We start from the raw sequence: 13,015 nt of genomic DNA on the forward strand, positions 1-13,015 counted from the left end.
AGTGTATGTGAACTGCTGTATGGAAAGTGAATTTGCTCTGTAAATTTTCACCCAAATCACAATAATAAAAAAAAAAATTCACCCAAATCACGATTAAATAAATAAATAGATAGATGGATAAATAAATAAATAAAAGATATACAGCTTGGAAACTATGAGGCAGTTCTACTCTGTGGGGTGGTTATAAGTTGGAATTGACTTGATGACAGCGGTTTAGTTTGGTTTGGTTGGGGGTTGTCTTAGTTATCTAGTGCTGCTATAACAAAAATACTACAAGTAGATGGCTTTAACAAGCAGAAATTTATTCTCTCACAGTTTAGGAGGCTAGAAGTCCGAATTCAGGCCACCAGCTCTGAGGGGAGATTTTCTCTCCGTCAGCTCTGAGGGAAGGTCTTTATCTCCTTTCAACATCTGTAGGTCCACATTCCTTGGAGATCTCCATATCTTGGCAGTAGTCTACCCTTGGATCTAGGAGCTTCTCAGCACAGGGACCCCAAGTCCAAACAACACACTCTGCTCCTGGCTCTTCTTTCTTGATATTAGTGAGGTCCTTCCCCTTTCTGCTCATTTCTCTTTTATCTCTTTTAAGATAAAAGGGTGACTAAAGCAACTATGTGACTTGAGTAAGGGAGTGAGCTAAGTCACACCCTCTTCTAAGACTGTGACTCAACCTACACCCTACACTGATCTTGCTTCGTTAACATATGGAAGTTAAGATTTACATCACATCACAAAATGAGGGATAATTACATCAGATTACAAAATGGAGGACAATCACACAGGTTTAGGAATCATGGTCTATCCAAGTTGACATATATTTTGGGGAAACACAATTCATTTTATGACGGGTGGATCCAGGTTTTGTGGGGCCAAAAGCTTATATAGTATGTGGAATGTTCTTTAAGAAAAATTGCCTTGGATTGGTCCTGTGCAAATAAGGGTCCCAGAGGCTCCAACTTCCTGAGTTTCACAGTAAATTCACCTTGGCTTGTATAGAAGTGAAAGGTGAGGCTTTTCAGTCTTCATGAGCTGTCATTGTAGCTAGGTGAGGAGGGCTAGCTGATTTCTGGTCCTCATATCTCCCTGGTGTCCCTCTTTGCTCTGCCTGTATTCCCCTAGAATGCTGTTGAGGAGGCCATGGATATGTACCAGGAGCTACACCGGTGGGATGAGTGTATTGCTGTGGCTGAAGCAAAGGTACCGTTCTGCCTTCTTCATAGTTGTCCTGATCTTGGTTCCACCAATTTAACAAACCTCTTCTTAGCAAGGAAGAATGAAGAAAACCAAAGATTCATGGAAACAATTAGTCCTCACGACTGGTACACCATGCAGTCCTCAACCTATATGACTGTGAGACCAGATGAACTAGATGGTGCCTGGCTACCACTGTCAACAACTTGGAGGAGGATCTATGTAGGAGATCCTGGATAGAAAGGGAGAACAATGTGAAAGAAAACTCATTTGGGGGACAAAATGGGGGAGGACCAGGTTTGCTGGTCTGATGGAGCCTGGTGGAACCACTGAGACTATGGTCCCTAGCTGCCCTTCAAGTCTGGAATTGAACCCACACCTATAGCTTCCAGCCAAACAAAAGACAGACATAAGAGTTGAATATGTACCTGAGGTAGATACACTCCTTGGAGAGAACAATCATGGGAGAAAGAAGGGCTGTTTATGCACAGGGAGACAGTTGAGGGGGCAGGAGTGCATGGAGGGATGGACCCAGGGAAGAGGTAACTATCAAGGGAGGAAGTGGGAGGGGAGCTGTTGCATTGGGGTAAATTGTAGTCAGTGTCATGAGACAACGTGTGTATGAACTGTTGTGTGGAAAGTGAACTTGCTCTGTAAACTTTCACCCAAATTACAATTAAAAAAAAAAAAAAACTCTTCTTGTCAAGGAGGCCATAAGAACTAGAACAGGGTGGGGCTGGGACCTGATAAGTGAGCACAAGGCAGTTCTATATTGGAACTATATTGGAGTTATTTATATAGTTTCATATATATATATGAAAAATCCCTCACGCTGGCACAGGATGAGAGCTAGAGAGTCATTTCATGTATCTGGGGGTTGGGAGACTCTGTGTCACAATGGAATGAAATGGGGGTAGTAAACCATTCTTCTCATTCATAGTGGTGATTCTGTTAGGCTACAGAAAGAAGCATTTGATGAGATGGCCCCCACTTCCTGTTCTGAGTTCTTTCCTTGCTATCCAGAATTGCATTGTCTCATGCTGCAGAAAGGATAGCGGTGACCTGGGAAGATTTCTGTTAGTACAGGGGAAATGCAGAAACATGGGAAGGAGGGATGTAACTCCTGATTCTTATCTGTTGTGTGTCCAGGGGCACCCAGCTCTGGAGAAACTGCGCCGGGGTTACTACCAGTGGCTGATGGATACACAGCAAGAGGAGCGAGCAGGTGAACTACAGGAGAACCAAGGGGATGGGCTAGCGGCCATCAGCCTTTACCTCAAAGCTGGACTCCCTGCCAAAGCTGCTCGGCTGGTATTGACCCGAGAGGAACTTCTAGCTAACACAGAGTTGGTGGAACACATCACCACAACCCTTATAAAGGGGGAACTATATGAAAGGGTATGGCTGACTTCCTATCTTATTGTTGGGCTCATGACCCCTCTTCTATCAAGAGGAGTCTTGGAATGCATAGGCCTCCCTGCCTGGTGTTAGTCCCTCCTGTTGGGGTTGATACTTGATTCTTTGTGTAATAGGGGTGTCATTTTAATAATATGGTGTGTGTTAATAGGCAGGTGACGTCTTTGAGAAAATTCGAAATCACCAGCGGGCCCTTGAGTGCTACTGTAAAGGCAATGCATTCATGAAAGGTACTAGCCACCCACAACCCATCCTTCGCTGTCGTAGACTCTTGCCCAACTAGCCCCGCAACACCTCTTTTGGAGCAGCTATTGACATTTCCTGGCTTCAATTATTCCTCTGCTTCTCACACTTCTTTTCCCTGTCCTGCTTTTCTGAGTCCCATCCCTGGAACTCGGAGCTGAGTGCCCACTCTCTCTCTGGCAGCGGTGGAGCTGGCTCGATTGGCATTCCCAGGGGAAGTGGTAAGACTAGAGGAGGCATGGGGGGACCACTTGGTGCAGCAGAAGCAGCTTGATGCAGCCATTAATCACTACATTGAAGCCAGGTATGGTGGTATTGGGGTACAAAGGAGATTTGATTCCGAGGTGAGGGGGGATGGGACAAGTAAGAGCACCAAGGCCTGAAAGAAGAGAAATATCAAAATATAAGTTGGAGTATGCTTGAGTGGTCTCTTCTTTCCTCATATATGTCATCCTCATCTATGTCAGGTGCTCCATTAAGGCAATTGAAGCTGCCCTGGGTGCACGCCAGTGGAAGAAGGCAATTTACATATTAGATCTACAGGACTGGAACACTGCATCCAAATACTATCCTCGTGTGGCCCAACACTATGCATCTCTACAGGAGTATGAGGTGAGAAAAATCCCCTTTCTGCAGCATGAGACAATGCAATTCTGGATAGCAAGGAAAGAACTCAGAACAGGAAGTGGGGGCCATCTCATCAAATGCTTCTTTCTGTAGCCTAACAGCATCACCACTATGAATGAGAAGAATGGTTTACTACCCCCATTTCATTCCATTGTGACACAGAGTCTCCCAACCCCCAGATACATGAAATGAATCTCTAGCTTTCGTCCTGTGCCAGTGTGAAGGGTTTTTCATCAATAACTCCAATATAGTTCCAATATAGAACTGCCTTGTGCTGTAGAAATGTGAGACACTTTTATACTCCCACTGTATTGTCAGGCTGTTTTGGCTGGTCTTTTTTTAAATGGAGGCAGGTATGAGACACCCATTAGTCATCATTTCTTCTCTATTATTACAAGTATTCCAGGCTCTACTTCATCCCAGCTGTGGTTTATTCTTTCCTTCCATAAGCTGCTTTAACTGTTCCTCTGACTTTTGCATCTCTCTGTCATCAACTACAGATTGCTGAGGAACTCTATACTAAGGGAGACCGGACAAAAGATGCTATAGACATGTACACCCAGGCTGGCCGTTGGGAGCAAGCCTACAAGGTAGGGAATGGAATGGAGTTAATGACAAAGAAAACTCTGCCTTTGTGGTTTTGTTTGCCACATTCCTTGCTCTCTGTGTTGTCCATTTCTCTGGGTTCCATGAAAGTTGAGAAAGAGTTCCAAAATGAAACCTGGATAAATTTGATCCTTCACCATAGGGAAAGGAAGGGATGAAGAGAGTCCCTTGTTCCCAAATGTGTAATTCTGAAGACAGCAGATGTGCTTGAAAGCTGGGGAGTCTTAAATACCACTCCTTAAGCCTCTACTCACACTGAGTCCAGAGGGTATTGTTGGAATATAGTAATGGGATCATCTCCCCAGCACAAGGCATCTCTGACCCATCTGCCTTAACAGAAGGCAGGACTAGTAGTGTGGTTGTTGGGGAGAGTTTAGAATTCCTGGGCAAGCAGGTTCCTTGAAGCCCTGCTTTCCTTACTTTTCTGTGTGTCCTTCTGCATCTCTTGGGAATTGGCACCTGAGGGTACCCTGGTTCTTTGTGTCTGCACAGCTGGCAATGAAGTGCATGAGGCCTGAAGATGTGTCAGTGCTATATATCACCCAGGCTCAAGAGCTGGAGAAGCAGGGCAAGTACCGTGAGGCTGAAAGGTGAGCTGTGGCCTCAGAGGAGATATGGAGGGAGATAAGACTTCAGGGCTGAAATAAAGGGTAGTGTCTGAGGATATGTATCCTCTTCCTAGGCGGTCAGTGACAGGATCTGTCAGGAATGACTCTAGCAGCAGGGATCTGGGTATACAGCCCCAGGTGTATCTCCCATCTGCAGGCTGTATGTGACAGTGGAAGAACCTGACCTTGCCATCACCATGTTCAAAAAGCACAAATTGTATGATGATATGATCCGCCTGGTGGGGAAGCACCATCCAGATCTACTCAGTGACACACACCTACATCTGGGCAAGGTGAGGCCTTCTGTGCCTGCCTTCCTCTTTCCGAGCCAGACTCCATTTCTCCCTCCATTCTGACCCACATTTTCCTCAGGAGCTGGAGGCTGAAGGCCGGCTGCAAGAGGCTGAGTATCACTACCTTGAGGCCCAAGAATGGAAGGCAACAGTGAACATGTATCGGTCCAATGGGCTTTGGGAAGAGGCCTACCGGGTAAGGAGTCCAGGCCACACTCGGGGGGTACACCCAGCCCTCTTTGCTACTTTCAAGTGACTATCTAATTCTAAACTGATCATGACATCTTTTGAAAATGTAATGAAAACCATCTTTTATCAGAAAAATGGCCACACCTATTTACACAAAATTTAACACATAATTTTAAAGACTACCTAAAGCCCATCCTTGGACACTAAGCAGGTAAAGAGACCCTGACACTTACCCCACTTGCTGCTGTTTTAGAACTGGTTCTTATTCCTTGTCAAAGCCGAGGTCAGATGGTCAGAGATGCAAAGGGAGCAGCTAGGTGCCGTTGCACTGGAGGATTGCTGATGGCTTTGCTTTCCAGGTGGCCAAAGCTCACGGAGGACCTAATGCCCACAAACACGTAGCCTATCTGTGGGCAAAAAACCTGGGAGGAGAGGCTGCAGTCAGACTGCTCAACAAGCTTGGGCTCTTGGAAGCTGCTATTGACCATGCTGCTGACAACTGGTAAGGCCCTAAGCCTTCTCTCCACCAGCCTCACCCTATCTGTTGTTGTTGTGTTGTTATATGCCGTCAAGTCGGCCCTGACTCCTAGCGACCCCTCCTTGGGTTTCCGAGGCAGTATCACTACGGAAGTAGGATTGCCCAACCTTCCTTCCGAGGAGTGGCTGGTGAGTTTGAACCGCCAGCCTTCTGGTTAGCAGTCAAGTGCCTTAGGCACTATGCTACCAGAGCTCCTTCACCCTATCTAGACCCCTTATATTTAAAAAACAAACAACAACAACAACAACAAAAACAACCGCTATCAGGTCAATTCCAATTCATAGCAACCCTGTAGGACAGAGTAGAACTGCCCCATAGGGTTTCCAAGGCTGTAAATCTCTGGAAACAGACTGCCACATCTTTTTCCTGCGGAGTAGCTGGTGGGTTCAAAACATCAGTTAGCAGCTGAGTGCTTCAACCACTGCACCACGAGGGTTCCTAGACCCCTTATATAGAAGAAGGAAATTGATGTATAGGTGAAAAAAATTTGAAAATCTGAGGCTAGTGTGGAGAACTGTGTTAAGGAGAGATCCCTGGAAGGACATGATAGAAGGGCAAGGATGAAATAGTAACCCCTGGGGGCTGAGAACAATGTTGAATCTTTGGCTGGCCTAGGAGAGCAGTGGAGAGGGAGTAGTTCTTAAAAGTAGGACTGCACTAAGCTAGTAACTTATACTGGATAATGGAAATATGATATTATCCTGTTAAATACAAAATAACTTTTGTTAAGTAAATGTTACAAGTGGCAGTAGTAATACTTCATTAGGTTAGATTGCTGAGGGTAGTGGTAACCTTTTTTTTTTGAGTGATTGTTTTTCTGCTAATAGAGATAAGACTCAGGAGGAGGAGGTGGTGGGAGCATCAAGAACCCTTCTTCCATCAGCTTAGTGCTCTGAGGCTCAGCCCTCATTCCTTCTGTTGTGCCTACCCCAGCCACAGCCAGCTGGTCTCAGGGAAATCACAGGCCTTGCCCATCATCTCTTGATCCCTGGTGACAGTGACCATCACAGGACTGCCTACCTGTCTTCCTTTCTCTCTTTCTGTGTCATTCTGTTACCTCATTTCTTAATGTCCCCTTTTCTCCCTTCAATCCATGCTCTTTTACTGTTTTCTTTTGCTTTGTGCTGCTTTCTCTCTTACAAAAGGAAGCATTAAGTAGGCAAACCTTTTCTGCACCTTCCATTTCAGCTCCTTTGAATTTGCTTTTGAACTCTCTCGTCTGGCCCTCAAGCATAAAACCCCTGAGATTCACCTCAGATACGCTATGTACCTGGAGGATGAGGTACGGATATGATCCTCCCCCACTGCTTTTGACCCTGGCCTCAGAGCCTTCCTATCCGATCTACTAGCCCCCTGTGGCCAGGTGTTCACCCCTCGTCTCCTGGCTGGCTGTGGTACAGTCTCTTCCTCATGTACAGCTGCCTTTCTCTCTAGGGTAAATTTGAAGAGGCTGAAGCTGAATTCATCAGAGCTGGTAAACCCAAGGAAGCAGTCCTCATGTGAGTTACCCCATAAATTCCTTACTCCTATCCTCTCAGTCATCCTCACTTTCATCCAAACCTCCTACCAGTAAAGCTTACACCCCCACAGTGGCATGTCCTATAGTGAACCTCTCCTGTATGCCTATCTTGGGGCAGGTTTGTCCATAACCAGGATTGGGAGGCAGCTCAGCGTGTGGCCGAGGCCCATGACCCTGAAAGCGTCGCCGAGGTGCTCGTGGGGCAGGCCCGGGGGGCCTTGGAGGAGAAGGACTTTCAGAAAGCAGAAGGGCTGCTGCTTCGGGCCCAGAGACCAGACTTAGCCCTCAATTATTATAAGGTAAGTATTATATACATGGCCATGGGACAGGATGACAGGGTATGAGAGTCCACAGAAAACACAATGATCCTTAGTACTAAGAAAGATCAGAAATTTTCTTTGTGGGTTACAAGGGGTGGGAGGGGAGGGAACGCTGTTAGATAGATAGAGATAAATATTGATTTGGGTGAAGAGAAGGGCAATGTACCAAATGTGAGTGACCAATATGGCATCATTGAGGATGAGAAAGACATAGAGAGGTACATAAAATAAAAGAAATATCAGAGAGGTTAGCTTTGGCAAGAGGGAAGGAAAGGCAAGATGAAGGAGAAGAGAAGTCCAAGGACTCAGGAATCAGTGAGACAGAGCACCTATGTGGCAATAGGAGGCTGTCAAGCCTACCTGAGCTCTCCTGAAACCTGGAAATCTGAGCAGGAGGCTGGATTATGGAGTGACGCTCTGAGGATCTGCAAGGACTATGTGCCTGGCCAGCTGGAGGCTCTGCAAGAAGAATATGAACGGGAAGCTACAAAGAAGGGGGCCAGGTACAAACTCAAGGGTCCAGGAAATGTTGGCAGGGCTGGGGGGGGCATAGTATCAAAAAATGTGCACAGGATAGACAACTCTGCCCCTTCCTATTCCTGGTCAGGCACACTTTCTTCTCCATAGGGGTATGGAGGGACTAGTGGAACAAGCTCGACAGTGGGAGCAGGCTGGAGAGTATAGCCGTGCAGTCGACTGTTATCTCAAAGTACGTGACTCAGGAAGCAGCAATCTTGTGGAAAAATGCTGGATGAAGGTAAGGGCTCCCAGACCCTCACTGGCCCTCCTTTCCCCAAAGCTTGCATTCGTACCCAGGTTTGCTTCTCAAACATTCATCTTTTTCCTCCTTTGTCTTTTTGTTTGCAGTCAAGCAGCAGGTATCTCATTGAGTGCCTACTGAATGCTATAACCAGAACTTATCAAAGGAATAGAAGCCAGAAGTTGGGGGAGTTAGACATGGCTCAGTTAATATTGTATCTGAGTGAATAAATACATAGTGTGTGATTCAAAGTAGAGTTCAGGGAAGGGTGAGCTCTCTGTGGGCTAGAGGGGTCAGAAGGCTTTGTGAAGGAGGAGGTAGGACTTAGTCTGAAGTTAGAAGGGCAACTCTAGACCCAGGAGCTAGGATTAGACGGAGGCCATGAAGAAAGAGCATGAAATCTTCCTCTACCCAGCAGCTTCTGAAAAGAAGTCTTTAGCAGATTAATCCAAGCCAATGTGTTTCATTAATTATAAGACACACATACCAAACCAAACTCATTGCCATCACGTCGGATCCGACTCATAGCGACCCCTCCTTGGGTTTCTGAGGCGGTATCACTACGGAAGTAGATTGCCTCATCTTCCTTCCAACAAGTGGCTGGTGGGTCTGAACTGCCAGCCTTCTGGTTAGCAGTAAATGCCTTAGGCACTATGCCACCAGAGCTCCTAAAACACACATATAATCACCTTTTAAAATCTCCTAAATTGGAATGCATGTATAGTTTAAATGATGCATCTTAGATTCAGTGAAATATGGTATTTGGAGCTCTGAAAGGGATTGAGAATGTTAGTGTGATGACACCCCTGCAAAACTTCCTTTCGGTTTCTGAGGCCTTGTCATGAATAGCTTATAGGGGGTGGAGATAGAAGAAGTAGAAAGAGGGGCTGATAACAGGCTATGAGATTTTAGTATTTATTATGTGTTTTACTCTGGGGCATTGTTTACTGGATCTATGCATGACTGTACCTTCAGATTAGTCAGAGGATGGCTTCCTGGATGGAGGGGGCACTTTAAACTTTGAAGGGTTTGTTAGTAAAGAAAGGGGCAAGAATTGATGGAGGAAAGACCAAGGGGAATTAGCCCGGACTGTGTAGTGCCTAAGGCATTTGACTGCTACCCAGAAGGCTGGTGGTTCAAACCCACCAGCCACTCCTTGGAAGGAAGGTTGGGCAATCTACTTCCATAGTGATAACCACCTTGGAAACCCAAGGAGGGGTTACTGTGAGTCGGATCTGACTCCACAGCAGTGCATTTGGTTTTCGGTTTGGTAGCTAAAGTGGACCATATGGAAATTCTTGGGTTTGTAGTGTCACTGAGTTTTAGGTTTGAAAGGTATCTCCAATATCATTGACCAGCACTGTCCAGCAGAAATATAATCCACTAACAAAGCCACATGTTATTTAAAATTTTCTAGTAGCCACATAAAAAAAAAGTAAAAAGAAAGAGGTGAAAAGAATTTTAAGGTATTTTATTAACCTAATAAATCTGAAACTTTATCATTTCAACAGATAATCAAGATAAAAACTCACTGTTTTCATACTAAGTCTTTGAAATCCAGGATGTTTTTAAACTTACAGCACATCTCAGTTTGGACTAGCCACATGTGACTACAGGCTGCCATTCTGGACAGTACCTATCTAGAATAATTACCACTTTTGTGGATGAATGCTCAGATAATTCTAATATAAATGGTTGTGGAATGTCCTGGATTCCTGTTTTGGGGGTTCTTTCCCTATATAGTGCTACCAAGATTCTGTCTGTGACAGAGAGCTTGAGAAACAAATTTGTCAAAGGTGGCAAGACCAAATGCAGTTACGTTGGATGGCAGAGAATGTCTGGAAGAGTTAGGATGACTGAGAGGATGAGATAAGTCCACTGATGGTCATTTAAAAGATGGACCATGAGGCAGGCTTTGCCCTGGAGGTTGAAGGGTGAGGGAGAGTGCAAGAGAGAAAGCTGGCAACTAGAAGGGAAAATATGAATGAAATGGAACCACTTGATCAGACTGAGGACCCCCAGTGGTACTTGCCTCTGCTACCCACTTCTGTCTTCTGTTTAACCACTTAGGCAGCTGAACTTTCCATCAAGTTCCTGCCTCCCCAGCGCAGTCTGGAAGTAGTTCGGGCTGTGGGACCCCAGCTGGTTGGAATTGGAAAGCACAGTGCAGTAAGTAGAGTGCTGGGACTGAGAAAACATAGATGGGTAGAATGGTAAGTAGAATCTAAACCCAAGAAGGTGTGTCAAGTGGGCCTCCTGGCAGGCTTGGCATGCCATTCTGGGGAAGTAGAGGGGGTAGTTCCCATGACTATGGAGTGGAAAGTGGACTCCAGTCTCCATTTTCCCTGTGTAGGCTGCAGAGCTCTATTTGAACCTGGACCTAGTCAAGGAAGCAATCGATGCTTTCATTGAGGGTGAGGAGTGGAACAAAGCCAAGCGTGTGGCAAAGGAGTTAGATCCCCGGTAAACTCCTGACCCTTTCTCACTGGGAAATTCATTTACTTCCTTTTGTAAAGACTGAGGATAGCTCTTATGGAGGAGGGGGGGCATCCAGGACCATGAAGTTAGAGCCCACTATACATCTTCACAGGTATGAAGACTATGTGGACCAGCATTATAAAGAGTTCCTGAAGAATCAGGGCAAGGTGGACTCGGTGAGACTGGCGAAGTTAGCACAAGGCAGAATGCATGAAGCAGCTCAAGAATTCTCCCTCTCTTCTCTTCCTCATGTTATTTTCCTTCTGTAACTTTCTTTTTACAACTGATCCATAGCTGGTGGGTGTGGATGTTGTGGCTGCTTTGGACCTGTATGTGGAGCAGGGCCAGTGGGACAAGTGCATTGAAACAGCTACCAAGCAGGTACTGTTGTCTCTTCTTCCCATGCCCAGATTTTCTTTACATTTTCCCTTGATTCCCCACCTGCCGCAGAGCCGTAGCTCTCTCACCTCTCCGAAAGCCCAAACTCCAAAGATCAGCATGTAAGTCATCACCCACCCTCACTGCCCATTATTACTGATCCCAATCTTCCCCATTTTCTTCCACCTATGGGACAGAACTATAAGATTCTGCACAAATACGTGGCTTTGTATGCGACTCACCTGATTCGGGAGGGTGGCTATGCCCAGGCCTTGGCCCTGTATGTGCAACATGGAGCCCCTGCTAACCCACAGGTACCAACTAGCCTTTTCCTTGGGGCATGTTTCCACAGGAAATTCTTCCCTTCTCCTCTAGGACCTCTCATGTCCTCAGATACTCTCTTCTCAAAGGATTCGTTCCTCAGAGAACATATTTCCTGAGTCCCTGCTAAGCCCCTTTTGAGATGTACATCTTTTCTGGAGAATAAACTCTTTGAAGAAACACACATGGAGCCCCCCATGCTCTGTGCTAATACCCAGAACAATCTTTCAGAGATGGCTCCTGCACACATCGCTAGGGCCTTATTAACTTCCTCCAGAGAATATACACTTCTTCCCTCGTACTGACCACCACAGCTCTCTGGAATATTAGCCGATGAACACCATGACTATGCATTTACATTTGTACATGTGCTCACAATCACAGAGCACCATTAAAAGATGGTTATTCTTTTACTGTTCTTCTCTATTGTCCCCTCACTCCTCCACATACATTGACAGCCTTGCTTCTCCTCTTTGGCCCCACTTTTACTGACTTTCTCTTTTAGTTGCCCCTTCCCACTCAGATCTCCTTTCCCCTATTGCCAGAACTTCAACATCTACAAAAGGATCTTCACTGACATGGTGAGCTCACCTGGGACCAACAGTGCTGAGGCCTATCATAGTTGGGCTGATCTTCGGGATGTCCTCTTTAACCTGGTAAGGAAGTTGGGTGGACAAGAGTAAAAAGGCGACTAAACCCACCCGTCCCAGTCTCTTCTTTCATGCGCATACACCTTTACCTCAGATTTATTTTACCTTCCTCTGTCCAAGTGGCCATGACACTGGCTCTCCTCTGACCTCTGACCAGGCTGTGTTCTCTTTATTCTCTAGTGTGAAAACCTAGTGAAGTCCAGTGAGGCAAACTCTCCAGCCCATGAGGAGTTTGAGATGATGCTGCTGATCGCTCATTACTATGCCACACGCTCTGCAGCCCAGAGCATCAAACAGCTGGTGAGAGGCAGAGAGGGCAAAACAGCACTCAGAGGGATGCCATGTTCAGATGTATGAATTTGAATGACTTTTAAGTTCTGGATTCTCAAGCTCTTAAACCTCCTCACTTCTCTTAGCTTCTCTTTTGTCTAACCCTTATTCATATTTAACGCTTGCTGACACAGTTTTCTTCCTGCCCTGTTTGATCTCAGGGCTGTGCCCATACAGCCTCAGCCTCATGTTTAAACACTCAAATCCCATGATTTCTTTATTCACCACTCATAATATTCAAACCCCTTTGGCTTATTCATGACAGTATATGGTATATTTAATTCATGTAGTTAGATAATAGTTCTAAAAGTATAAGGAACCTTAGAAATTATGTAGGCCCAGTTCTTTTGTATAGATGAAAAATCTAAGACCCAGAGTTTGTAAGATTCAGAGCAAGTTTTGATTGTTGGGGTGTCTTAGTTCTGTGGCTGCCTTAGTTTTTTTTTTTTTTAATTTTATTTTGATTTGGGTGAAGATTTACAGAGCAAATTCACTTTTCATACATTAGTTCACATATACTTTGTCTCATGTCATTGACCAAAATTTAC

At 45.5% G+C, this 13,015-nt stretch overlaps 1 protein-coding gene across 1 annotated transcript in view; it reads left to right on the forward strand.

The window, feature by feature from the left end:
* The window catches only part of IFT172 (intraflagellar transport 172), a 52,745-nt gene that overhangs the window by 36,381 nt on the left and 3,349 nt on the right, over positions 1-13,015 (forward strand). The window contains exons 21-42 of the mRNA XM_007938835.2: positions 1,120-1,197; positions 2,341-2,589; positions 2,759-2,837; positions 3,034-3,154; positions 3,318-3,462; positions 3,978-4,067; positions 4,576-4,673; positions 4,849-4,984; positions 5,064-5,180; positions 5,533-5,675; positions 6,900-6,993; positions 7,146-7,210; positions 7,349-7,529; positions 7,944-8,053; positions 8,178-8,307; positions 10,381-10,479; positions 10,664-10,773; positions 10,901-10,964; positions 11,083-11,169; positions 11,364-11,480; positions 12,033-12,143; positions 12,318-12,437. Coding sequence (XP_007937026.1) covers positions 1,120-1,197; positions 2,341-2,589; positions 2,759-2,837; positions 3,034-3,154; positions 3,318-3,462; positions 3,978-4,067; positions 4,576-4,673; positions 4,849-4,984; positions 5,064-5,180; positions 5,533-5,675; positions 6,900-6,993; positions 7,146-7,210; positions 7,349-7,529; positions 7,944-8,053; positions 8,178-8,307; positions 10,381-10,479; positions 10,664-10,773; positions 10,901-10,964; positions 11,083-11,169; positions 11,364-11,480; positions 12,033-12,143; positions 12,318-12,437 — 2,544 coding nt within the window. The remainder of the gene's footprint in view (positions 1-1,119; positions 1,198-2,340; positions 2,590-2,758; positions 2,838-3,033; positions 3,155-3,317; positions 3,463-3,977; positions 4,068-4,575; positions 4,674-4,848; positions 4,985-5,063; positions 5,181-5,532; positions 5,676-6,899; positions 6,994-7,145; positions 7,211-7,348; positions 7,530-7,943; positions 8,054-8,177; positions 8,308-10,380; positions 10,480-10,663; positions 10,774-10,900; positions 10,965-11,082; positions 11,170-11,363; positions 11,481-12,032; positions 12,144-12,317; positions 12,438-13,015) is intronic.

This window comes from Orycteropus afer, unplaced genomic scaffold, assembly GCF_000298275.1.
Source record: "Orycteropus afer afer isolate SDZICR_OR568_19922 unplaced genomic scaffold, OryAfe1.0 scaffold00054, whole genome shotgun sequence".
NCBI classification, from domain to species: Eukaryota; Metazoa; Chordata; class Mammalia; order Tubulidentata; family Orycteropodidae; genus Orycteropus; species Orycteropus afer.